This window comes from Fringilla coelebs (genome assembly GCF_963513975.1).
Source record: "Fringilla coelebs genome assembly, chromosome: 7".
NCBI classification, from domain to species: domain Eukaryota; kingdom Metazoa; phylum Chordata; class Aves; order Passeriformes; family Fringillidae; genus Fringilla; species Fringilla coelebs.
In genome coordinates, this window is record NC_140035.1 from 34,345,041 (window position 1) to 34,357,948 (window position 12,908).

At 43.2% G+C, this 12,908-nt stretch overlaps 1 protein-coding gene across 1 annotated transcript in view; it reads right to left on the reverse strand.

Moving 5' to 3' along the window:
- The window catches only part of ERBB4 (erb-b2 receptor tyrosine kinase 4), a gene marked incomplete at its 5' end in the record, with an annotated part of 567,058 nt that overhangs the window by 162,241 nt on the left and 391,909 nt on the right, over positions 1-12,908 (reverse strand). The window contains one exon of the mRNA XM_084209338.1: positions 3,278-3,343. Within this exon, the coding sequence (XP_084065464.1) occupies positions 3,278-3,343 (66 nt within the window). The remainder of the gene's footprint in view (positions 1-3,277; positions 3,344-12,908) is intronic.

The window sequence follows — 12,908 nt, forward strand, 5'->3', positions numbered from 1 at the left end:
ATTCCCTTAGTTGGGTCTATATTCTAATTTAGATTGTTGTCTTTTCAGCTACAATCCTCTGGGAAAAAAGCACATAATCCGTCACTTTAATAATATATTGAATTGTAAAAGTTTTAATTTCTGCAGCAAACTCTTAACAGACACGAACAGAAAAAATTTTAACAACCTAACCATAGATTTTCAAATTTAATTAGTAACTTCCAAAGGTATTTGTTATTATTTTTTCAAGTGGTTTACATTCTATTCAGCGTGTGCCCGATACAATTTGAAAAATAGAGTCTTTTACAAAGTATTTTCACATTAGCTTTTCCTGACACTGAAACAAGTTATATCATCTCAATTTCAAATCCTTCCTATTAGCATCTACTAATATTTTAATTATAAAAGTAAAAAGGATTGCCAACTGTGTATAACAGTGTCCTGGAATTTTATCTTCTCTATCTCCTAACAAAACAGCTTGGCTTAAATTTCCTATTAATTGTCTTCTTAAATACATGAATTTTCTTGTCACATTTAGAGAGACATTAGAACAGACTTAGATGCAGGTGGTGTTTCAGACAGAGTTAGCAACAAAGACATTGCTGGAAGGCAACATAAGCAGCTAGGTAGATGATATTCATGAAAAAACAAAGGGATTTGGCTTTTTTTCCATATGTAATTTGAAATGAAAGACACGGATTAAGATCTTTCATTTTTTTATCCTTTCCCAGGAAAATAATTTAAATCTTATCTTGGGAGGGGGGCTCATTAAAATATTTTGCTTCAATCCTCAATAAAAAAAAGGAATTATCAAAATGAAGCTCTGAGTTGTTTCTAGGATCAAAATGGTTTGGCACTGGATGTAGCACTGCTGGAATATTTTCCTACATGTGTTGGAAAGATGTGCCTCCAAGGTGATAGGGTTAAGGCAGACACAACGTGCACAACACAGCTTGCATCTAACAACATTTGTGAGCCCAAGAGCCAGGCATGTCTTTTAAAATCATACATGAAGGCAGTAAAAGCATAATCCCACTTGCACTTTTATGTTTTGAGTCCCTACTCAAATTCTCTCTCTTCATTCAGCTCGAAGGAAACATGTTGCGCAAAAATCCAATGAAGAAACCCTGCGCCAGCCTTTTCCTTCAATCCTGCTGCTTGTCCAAGGTGCAGTGAGGTCGTGGAGGCAAAGAGGAAGTCTGTGATGTAAAACTAATTGCTGTCCCTGACCATCAGAGTGGGCCTGAAGGTGAGAGGATGTGGAGTAGCTACTCAAGTAGAAGAGTGTGACCTGCGTATCTCCCTGACGCTTGGATGGGTTATGGCTTGTCCTAGGTTATTATTTTAACCCCATGGTTGTGCCTTAGCCTGTCCCCACTGCTGGGATTTGCAAGGGCAGCCACTGTGGAGGGACAGAGAGCTGTCACTCCTGGAGCCAGCCTGCTGTGCAGCCCTGCTGAGCTCCTGCCTTCCCAGCCCTGCAGATAAGCTCTTCCCTTCCTGGTAATTCCACATTAATCCAACAATCAGTTCCCTTATCTGAGAGCAGTGCTTTGTGGAGGCTGAGAGCATGGGAGCTGATCCTGCCACATGGACCTCTGTAGGTACACAGCTAGACCTGCCATGAGGCTGGAGACACAGCCTGAACCAGGATTACAGCTCCTTAAAGAACATAGCTGCCAAGAGCTATTTTAAACTATTGCTGAATAAGATAGCCACAGAAGGCCTGAAAAAGTTTACTGGTTTGGATGGGTTATGCAGTTTCTTACTAGTTTTAATGGACAAGTTTCTCATGAGGACAGAGGAAAAAAACCCATTAATTAATTCTAATCATGATATAAAATAATTTGGTCAGGTAGGGTTTAAGTCTCTTTCCATTATCTACTTAAGCAAACAACCCAGAAACTACTTCTTTTCCTGGTAAGGAGCACTGACTTCCCCAGAGCATTCACAAAGACTGCCAGCAGAGGAAGGAGATGTCCCAGCTCAATTCAGACAAAGAAGACTCTGCTCTGCATCACTGTACCTTAGTCCTACAGTACATCCTGAGGGGTTTTTAACCATGCCTGCAGATAAAGCACAACATGAAGCAGTGATACAAGAACAGGTTAACTTTAGCAGAGCTGTAACTGTGAGCAGCTTGTCCAGCAGAATCAGCTGATGCTCCTAAAGGGAAAGCAGAGCCTCTGCAGGTAGGTGGCTCTGTCCCCTGGGGCAGCAGGGCAGCTTGGATTTCCTGCCCAGACTCATCAGACATTTGCCTCAAGCTGTCTGCCAGTTCTGACTCCATCCTATCTCTCACTCCAAGTAACTAAAAAACAACCCAAAAAAACCCCCAAAAAGCAGCATCTCTGCACTGCTCCTACCAAGTGCCAGGAGAGAGGCAGATGACTCTGGGCTGACTTTCCTCAGCTCAGAGCTTACTTGGGGTGTTCACCTGGGAGTGGCTCACTTGTCACAGTCCTTCCTCCCATTTACAGCTCAGCCAAGGAAACAAGCTCAAGCTGGGGAAGTGTTCTGTGGGGGAGCTCCCAGCAACCACTACATTTCCCAGGAAGAGTGAGACCAGTAAAGGCAACTGGTTTTCACCCCCTTGGAAGCAGGAAAAAAAAAAAAACTTGTAGAAAAAAACAGCCCTCAATTTTCTCCTCTTTTATTATTTGCTAGTATTGTGACTGTATTTCTGGCTCTTTTGTGCCTATGTGAAGGAGCTTAAAGCTCCTTAAGGAAGGAAGAAGGAACTCATTTTCATGCTCTCTAAATTCACAAGGACAGAAAAACAGTGTGAGTGACCCTTCACTTACTACTTCCTTCACAAAACCCCTATTATTCTCTTTCAGTACAACTCAAATATATTCTGAAGTTATTACAAAGAAAACAGTTCTGCACAATAACTAATATTCCCAGGCTACCATTGAAATTAACAGAGTATTTTGGCATTAGGAACTTTGCAGAGTCAGGTGTTCATTAAAGAGCTCCAAATCTGCCATCAATAACCATCAATATTCTCAATATTCTCATGGTGGCTCCATGTTGCCACCAAGTAATGAAAAGAAAATTCAAGTTAGCATAAGGAGTTTTAGAAAGCCCAAGGGAGGAAATCAAAATATCATTCACATGGGTAGAAAAAAAAAAAATCTATTGATAAAAACATATGGGGGAAAAAACCCCCCTTGTACATTTCAGAGTTATACTGAACCCAGAATTTATAGTATCCCCTCACAACTGAAAGAACAAACACATAGGCTCTCTGCTACATTGTTTTCCAGTCCTTTGTTTCTCACTCTTACACACTTACAGGTCTGGCAGTGATTCTCTGTGGGTCCCCAGCACCTTCCCGTGCAGGACTTGTGGCAACGACCACCTGCAGGACAGACAGAAAGAGAGAGATTGGAAATGTGCCTTCCTTTCATTCCTTTAACATCCAGCAGCTGCAAAAGATGAGAGCCCACCTTGTCTTTGGAAGGTTTTTATACTCTAGCAAGGTTGAAACAGTGCCCATAAAAAAGGTCCAAATAAATAACCAGACCTGGTGTCAAACTTCTATGAAATTCAGGTACTTACCTAAATGCTTTATACTCTAAATATCTTTTTGCTATGCATAATGGCCTGGGCATTTTAAAACAAAAAGAAGTATGAGTAAGTCTGGAGGACCAAGGAACAATGTCATCCCTCAGTGCTATCACTATGGCTTTCCACAGCCTATGATTCCTTCACAGGAGAGAAGATGGCTGTGTTGGAAAGGCAATACAGCTACTTACCTCCTGTACAATTGCATCTGAACAACTGGCACAGCACACATCACAGTTGAAACAGCCACAATGCACAGAGTATCACCACACAATTTCAGGAGGCTTTAAGCATTTGCTCATACACAGTAACACCTCACCTCTTCAGAAGGCTTCAGGCACCTGCCCACACACAGTGACACCATGACACTTCAGAAGGCTGCAAGCATCTACCCTTCTTGCTCTTCAGCCCAACCTTTTATGCCCTCCTGTTGATGCAGTGCACCTGTGTGCCCTCTGTTCCCTTGGGTGGTTGGTCAGTGCCCCTGGGCACTCCCTGGCTCGTTACCTTCAATAGCATTCACCTGTCCTGCACAGCTGCACCCAGTGGGGATGAGGCTGGGCCAGCCCCACTCCCAATCACCACAAACCGTGTGACTGCACTGATAGGTTTTGTCCCTGAAGAAAAAGAACTGTAGGTGCTTTCACTGTAAAATGCAGGTGTAAGAAGAAGCATCAGCAATGGTAGGGGTAGGTTTTTATAATCTACCTAGTAATTAGTGACTGAAATCCACTTGGACTGAGGTGGGAGGTCAGTTCACGTGTCCATGTCATGTAAATGCTGACCCATGTGAGAGGGACTGGCAAGCAAGGAGAAGAGCTGGAATGTTCTCGTCAGGCTGCACTTCAACACCACGGGAGAGAGCACTCGGACAGTCCCATACCAGTCTGGGCTGAGAGGGAAGGGAGACTTCATTCCATGGCTGCCATCTGGACGTGGCCAAAGCCCAGGCACACTCCCGGGTGTGGCAGTGCCTGAGGGACAGGCAGGCCAGCCCTTCACAAAGCCAGAGCTGATGGGATGAGCCAAGACACCCAACGTAAGTCCTGTGGAAGACTGCACAGTCCTTACGGCTGCGCTTTTGATCGCAGGAACCCAACCTTGTGTTTGATTAAACTTTTATACATCGCTGAGTGCTGCTGAGAATCTGTTAAGTGAATTTCCCCTCTGAACCTGATCCAGGTTCAATCCTTTCAATCGTGTATTAACAGCTGCTGCTGCTAACACTGCTCCATTACACTAAATCAAATACTTGCCACATGCCCCGATGGGAGACGGCGCTGGAGAAAGTGCAAAATGTCAGCTGAGGCTGGATCACCCTAAAGACAAACACTGCTCCTCTTACAGCAGTGTGCTCACACCTGTGAGATGTTACAGAGCTGAGCAAACCCACCCTGATGGTCATGTGAAGTCAGACTCTCTGTCACTAATTTTTTAAACCAGCATTCCTCCCTTGGCATTCTTGGTGCTATTGATGATGCTGCCTGGTAATTAGCACACTGAATGCCAACTACCTTGTTAAAGCTACCAGCTCCTTGTTGCATTCATGTTCATTTAAAGCAATTATACTTGGGAAACATTGTTGCTGATATCACCAGCACATAATTCTCTGTCACCTTCTACCATCTGTTTATTTAGATCACAAATGTACTATAACTAGATAAATGCAAACTCATTCTGGCTGACAGGGAGGGCACTCCATCTGGCATGAATAATGCAACTTTAATCAGTAATAACGATTATTATGATTATTAAGAGACTACTGGAACCCTGCACAGAAAGCAAATATATCCACACTGATTTATAAGAATGAAAGTTTAAAATGGTGAGGTAAACAGCAAATTAAAGGAAGAATTTTAGCAGATGAGGCTTGATAAGATACAGGTTGTTAGCTGATTTTGGGACTTGCTGAACTGAATAGAAATGCTCCCCTGGAGGTGGGTTTTATTAACTAGCTGCTCCTGATCAGCAGGAGGAGCAGGATGGATGCACACTTTAGGGAACCTTCCCATCCCTGCTGGGGCAGCTCAGGAGCCACAACCCACCCACAACCCAGGCTCCTCAGGACAGCCTCTCCTCTATCCCAGTCCTTCCTCCATGGCCAGTCTCATGCCTCTCTGGACTCAGAGGTCTGGAGCTCAGGGAGGAAGCTGGAGGCCCTGCACCCAGCACCATAAAGCACAGGTCACTTATAAATAAACATTCCTGAGGCACAGTAAGGCAGCAATTTGGCTGCTCCTGCCCCTTTTTGTCCCTGGATCCCACCCCCTTCCAAAACATTCTCTAAACATTGGGCTTTCCACTGTAATACTGCAGTGGGATAACACAGAAGAAACTTCAGCATCCCTACAGTGATCCCTAACTAGAGAGCTTACCCACACCTCTGGAAAAGCTGTACTTAAAATACAAATCTTCATATCTGAAGCACCTAGGTGCTGAGCTGATCCTTGCTATGCAACCAAAAATTTATTCAGCCACCTCTATTCCTTCTGGAAATAAAAGCAATTCAGCATCTTCAAAACATCATTTAAAAAAATTTTTTAACTTGCATGCCTGCTGCTGGTACATGACTTTGTTTGGCAGTGTCAGATGATGATTTGCATTTAAATAGAGATATTTAACAATAAAGCAAGAAAAGGCTGCCAGTTTCCTTTTTTCTCACTGGGAACTCAAAAGTGTCTGTTTCATTGTTTTCACTTTTCTCAGCTGTACAGACACATCCAGGAGCTGAGCTTGTAGGCAGCACACCCCTGAATTGCATTGTTTTGTGTCCTTTTGAAGGTCAAATATACTGAGAATTAAAACCAAACTCCCTCCAAATAGTGTATCTATATTGGCTTGGTTGTTTTAAAGAGAAAAAATAACTTTCCTTGCTCTCAATATGAACTGGTCCAGATTCTGCCCTCACATCCCTCTGTATTTCACCAGGTTTTCCCCACTAAGGGAAAATCTGTCCTGTAATAAAGACAGATTGAAACCCATTAAAGACCAGCTCTGCAAAATTAAGACAGAAATAGTCCTGTGGAAGTCAACATACACACTCAGGAGCATAACAAGCACTCATGTGAGGAGCAGGTCTCACAATGAGATCTGTATGTCAGGCTTAAATGATAATAAATGTATTGGCCTTAAGGTTGACAAGGCCCTTGGAAGAATTACACTACTACTCACAGATCTTCCTGTATATATTTCTTATGATTTTTAGACTGTGAGGCAACAGATTTGAAAAGAAAAAAAATATGAAACAGTTTGTGGCATAAATCATTCCTGTTATTCCTTGTTTCTAAAATATTCTAAACATACAGCAGAAAGGGCTAAAAGAATTTAGCCAAAAAATTCTCTCTGCAGGGCACAACCTTGGCACATTTACTTGATTCTCCACATTAGTGAAGGCACATGTTTTCCTTTTCCAAGCAAGATAAGGAAGAAAAGAACCTAAAAAAAAAAAAAAAAAATCCACCAAAAAAACACTAACCTACCTCCCCATTACAGCTGGGACACCGGAGTACATTTCTGCTCCTGAACAGTAGCACTGCTTTGCACACACAGTGCCAGTTTGGAAGCTTCCATAATTTTCACAGGTTATGTAATGAAATCTAGGTTAAGAAAAGGCAGATTCCCACTGGAACATGAGAATTAATTTAGCTTTGGCAAATTGCACAGAGAAAACCAATGTTTTGTCTCCTGGGCTGTCTTCCCTTAGCTAATTATCTTGGCCCTTGGCTAAGATCTTCCCAGATCTGAATTATGGACTCTGGGCAGAGCACCTTCATTGTCATTTCCAGGAGAGAGTTTTATTTGTGGGAAATGCTTCTGCCTTCCCAGCCAGGGAAAGTCACCAGCAGAAAATGTTTGCTCACTAGCTTGGGAAAGACCAAGGTTACTTCATCCTTGTATTTTCCCGAGAATTGAGAAGGGCTTTCCTTTGACTCCAGACTGACTTTATTATTTCAGAAACAGTAAAACCACAAAGGATTAAGTTACTGAAGAGACAAGAAAAATGAAGTGCTCCTCTCAGCTCTAAGCTCAGTGTCAGACAGAGAAGAAACCCTGCTTCTTCCCCATCAGCTATGCCAGCTGCCTCGAGCAGACCCCTCTCAGTAGGAGAAGGAAAACAGAAATAAGAGAAATGTCTCAGTTTGCACAAAGCTTACATTTACAGATGGTTTCTATCTGGTTGTAAATCATCATTCAGCGTTAGGATACCTGCAACATACTGATACTGAAGTGCCAACAAACACAGACAAAATAAAATGGCTTAGGTGGTTGCAAGCCATAGTTTCAGGCAGCCTCTTTACTTACCTAACAATCTAAAATAGTTGATTAACTATCAAAACACCTGTAAATAATTTATTAGTTTCTGTAGGTTGCTTACAAACTCATCCTTTGCCTAAAAAATTCACTCCTGCAAAAATGTTAGAGATGCCAGAGAGATGTTTCTAGATATAACCAGCCCCAAAGTCCATGAAATTCCACGCATACTCTGTGGTAAGAGTCCCAGGCTGTTCTTTGCATGGCTTAGCTGAGTCAGAAGGTTTTTATGGGCCTGTGCGCTGTTTTTCTAGGCAGCTAAACTCCTTAGTTCTGTGTATGCATAGATAACAAAATCAAACTGTAATTCAAACACTGCAACACAGCATTAAGGAGAATTAAAGAAACTATTGTTGTGATGGATTGTTCTGCCTTTATCAGGCCATAATGCTTTCCCTGTCCTTGTCTGACTATTCCTATTGTCACATGTTCACTCATTCATTCATTCACTCACACTTCTTTGTTAGGTAAAAATAATTTTGCACTTCCTACCTGCCCTGTGCTAGCCTTCAGATCTCTGCTATTGATTTGAAAGTTAATTACCTAAGAGAGTCTCACACTTCCCAGGATTTCCTTCCCTAATGGCAGGAGAGACACACGTTGCAAGAAAAAGTAAAACTTTCTATAAAAGAAGAAAATGTGTTACAGAAATATCTAGTGCTCATCTTCTCTTCCTCTGTAGAAGCATTATGGGATGCAGAAATCTAAGGGTCAATTTTTCCACTGTTAACAAACTCTATGCTTCCACTCATGTCAGATGAATTCATCTAAGGATCTATCACAAACAGTTTTCCAACGTAGGATTAGTCCCATAGAATTCAGGCAGTTCTTTAAGCTGTACCTGCATTGGTGTTGTTACTTTTATTGTAAGAAACTGACTTTTCTGTCTCCTCTTTGTATTTTTGCTTCTCCCATGAAATCTCCATGCCAAGTAGAGATACCCCAAATATTAATGGGATCCCTTTACAGAGAAAACTCACATAGGTTTCATAAACAAACACCTACACTGTGGAAAAGCACAGCACCCGTTGTGGATCCATCCATCCATTCCCTAGAGCCCAACCCTGTGAGAAATCAATTTGTAGAGAATTCTCAAAGTTTGACAGAAGACTTACACAGTATGTATCTGTTTGTAAACCTTGAGATAAGAAATGCTGACTTAGAAATGTTATAGAATACGACAGACATTGTTGTGAGAGAAATAGAACTAGAAATAAGTTTTAAAGGATGGCCTAATCTGACACAACCCCACCTGCCAGGAGGATGCATCCAGCCAGCAGCTCTCTAAGGGTGGAAGCAAACTCCTGCTCACGATCACTTCCAACAGGGAGTTCCACTTCTGCCAGTCAAGACCTCTATCTCCCCCTCATCTTCCTCAGCAGATAAGAAAAGAGACAAACACAAATGGAGAGGGACTCAGGGACAAGCAGCTGAAAAGAAACTGGCCTGGGAAACAGGCCTGGGAAATGAGAACAATCCAAGAGATAGGCCCTGAAAGACAGGCAGGGAAAGAGATACAGCGACAGTGTGAGGGGGAGCTGGGAGGGGGAGCAGAGATAAAATTTAGCCAGCACTAAAGAAAACAAAAACTGAATACCAAAGAGGGACGCATTACCTTGAGTAATGTGGGATGGAGACAAGCCTTGTGTGTGCACAGGGACCGAGTGTCTGTTGAGAACTGCAAAATCACAGAGTATTGCCAGATCCACTGGTGGCAGACAGTTTTGATTTTAAGGGAGATTGGCCACCAGGGGTAAAGGAATAAATGGAAAGTCAAGAAGAGCATGTCAGCAGCAGCGAACGGGCTCAGGCTGCTGGATTCATATCTGCTGCTGACAGCTCTGAGCTGATAGGGAGCTCACTGTAACGTTACTGCAGCTGCTACAGAAAAATGTCTTCAGGCCACAGTAATGACTACAGAAAGGGACCTGAGGGGGGTAATGAAGACACTGGTTATTTTTCTCTGTCTGGAGCAGACAGCGCTGGTAAGGCTGTGTGACTCCATGCATTAATTGGGGGTTTAGTCATCCACACAAAATAAAAACCTTCACATATGACATAGTCTAAAACTTTACACTGATTAAGCAATTAGGAGCTATTAATTATCACTGCTTATAGCTGTTAGCACAGAGCAATGTAAGTGAATTCCCCCCACTGTGATGGTGAATTAGTTCCAATCAGCATCAAATGCCTTCCTGAACATGCACACAGGGATGCTGAACAAATGGGGAGACACAGCCAGAAGGCTAAAAGGATAGGTCAAGTCATACCTGCTGCTTGGCAGGCTCATCAAGAACAACAAAGCCTCAGGAATCCTTCCGTTGTAATCATTATTCTTTTAAAAATCACCCATAGGTAACTAGCCCTCCTCCTTCAGCACAGCAGGAGCACAAGAGCAGCCTGCACACTGGGGACAGAGTGAAATACATTCCCTCCACATTCCCCAAAACACACAGATCACAACCTCAGGCCCCTGCAAAATCTTGGAGCAGCTCTTCTTTTCTCTTTCCTCTGTGGGGAAGGAGAGGGTGCTGTTCCACCACCTGCATGTGAACTCTCACCCAGAGTGCCAAGATACGCCTCTTGTTCTCGCCTTTGCTTCCTGTGATGAAGGCTCTCTCCCCTCGGGTTAGCAAGCCAAGAAACAATCTGGGGCTGCTCTCTGGAAGGGGAGAGCACAGAGCTGGCAGCCATCCCTCCCCAGCACAGCTCTCCAGCCCAAAGGGAGAGAGCTGGGCACAGCACACAACCATCCCTGGGCTCGTGCCCGCAGCTCGGTGGCTGTGATCACTGGAGAGCCATGGATCAGAGCACCCCTAGGAGTTCTGTATTTAAAATAATGATTGCTTAATACTCAGAACTTTAACAGATAAAACAGAAAAGATGCCAGCTAAGAGCAGCCTGGGGCAGTTTCCATTGGGAGGTGAGAGCTAGGACATACAGATTAAAATGCCTTGATGCAAGGAAGGAAACTGAGCCCTGCTCCCCCACACCCTGAAGAACCCCTGAGCTGATAATGAAAGAAAGAGAAAAAAGGGGAGAAAGTCTGTCTTAAGGAGGAAATCTGAGGGCGAGCAGAAGACAGGTCTGTGAGAGGAACTGCAGATTCCAGCAGACAGAGACCACAGAAAGCCAACATCTTCTATGCCTTTTTTTAACCTCATCATTTTGCCCTGCATGGGGCTGTCTGAAGTGCCTACATTTCCTGTCTTAGCAGCACTGACACCTGCATCCTTCCCTACCCGAGCTCACTGCCCAGTGCCTCTCAGACCTGGCACTTTTCTGGTGTGACAGCACAGGAAATCTAAACCCACACACAAGCCCAACAGCAGGGGAGCACACGGGCACCTGTAGCATGCCTGGAATAAATCTGGAGCCAGGTCTCTGTTCATAAGTGCTGCAGCACTAATTGTTTGATGCACAGCTCAGCTGAGAATGGAAGGATGCAGATATAAGGTGTTTTTTGGGGGGGAAAGGATGAACAGCACTGGGAGAAAAAATTCCTGCACCATTAGATGAGATTTTTTCAGAGGAAGCTCTCAACAAACTCAAACACACAGCTCAGAGTGCTCTTGTGTGGGTTTAATAGCAGCTCTTCAAACAGGTCAAGTTAGTCAATGCCACATCAGTCAAAATACTGTCCTGTTATAATGGTCCTGTAATGCAGCCAAAGCAGTAATTAAGTTCCAACAGAAGGACATAAAGTTTTCATTTTTTAAAGAAAATAATAACCTCAAAGAAAGGAAATCAAAACTTGAAATTGAATTGGCTTTTAAAAATAATTTTATTCTTTCCAGATCCCATGTAGTATTCCTAGAGTCTGGCAGGGTATATTTAGAACTGCTAATGTATTAATCAACTTCTGACTCAATTATATGGAAATACTAGAAAGGAATTCCTCATTCCCATGAAAACTGGAGTCCAGTTTTATGCCAGTTTTTAAGTTTGGATAAGCCTCTTAAGTGTTTATCCGAAATGTATTTCTAGCTATTTGAAACAAAACTGATTATTTCAAAGCAATACCTGGAGAACAGAAGCCCCTTCTCTGTTGGAAAATGATGGTTGGACATATATTCTGATATTTAGATTTAATGTTTGCTATACACAAAAAGTTGATGAAAATAATCATACAAATTTCAAACTGCAATTTCCTGGACAATTTTCAGTTATCAGAGATCTGCTAGGAGGTGATGCTTTGGGCATGATGGGGCTGTCACATAAGTATAATACTGCAGGAGGTGTGAAGGGACCAGAAGGACGACCATGAAACTGCCCTGGGTTTGAGCAGACCTGTGGGCAGAGCCCTTAGCCAGGCTGACCACAGGACAGCTCTGAGAGTTTCTGCCAGAACAGACAGAACAAACAAAATCCTTCAAAACCTCAGACATGACAGCAGCAAAGGCCTGGTGATTTTGAGTTTGATGAAGGTACCAACACCGCACCACCCTCTGAGGCACCAACCAAGCCCATCTGAGGACATTCAGGGTGGGAGGCACACAGCAGCTTCCAGATCCTGCAGACACTATTCAGCAGCTGATTTCATACTCTTTCTTTCCTCCCCCTTTCCCTAAGCAGCTCTTTGAAGGCAGGTTGTGAGAGCAGCTGAAGCTTGCTGTGAGAGACCAATCCCACCCACTCACTTGCTACAAATCTGGCAATCACCATGCAATTAGGCTATTTTAAATATTCTGAGTATTTGGGGGTTGTTTCCCACTTTCAAGAAACACTGGTGCTTGTGATAAACAAGCTGCCTGTAATGGAGAGGAATGCTTTCATTCAGCTGAAAGTCCCTCTCCTGTGCAATACCCTGCTTAAACACCAATCTGCTCACAAACAGGTGCTGTGCAGTAATACATTATGCACACACAGGTTGCCATCAACAGATAAGCATTTGCCAGGAGTTCCTACACACCACTACGTGGAGCCCACTTCAGTTCTGTACCTACAGAACCACTGCAATATTTTATACATCAGCATGGTGACCTTTGCCACGGGGTGAGTGACTTTCACCCTGCAACTGCTAAAAGAAGGAAGGAGGATACTCAGTG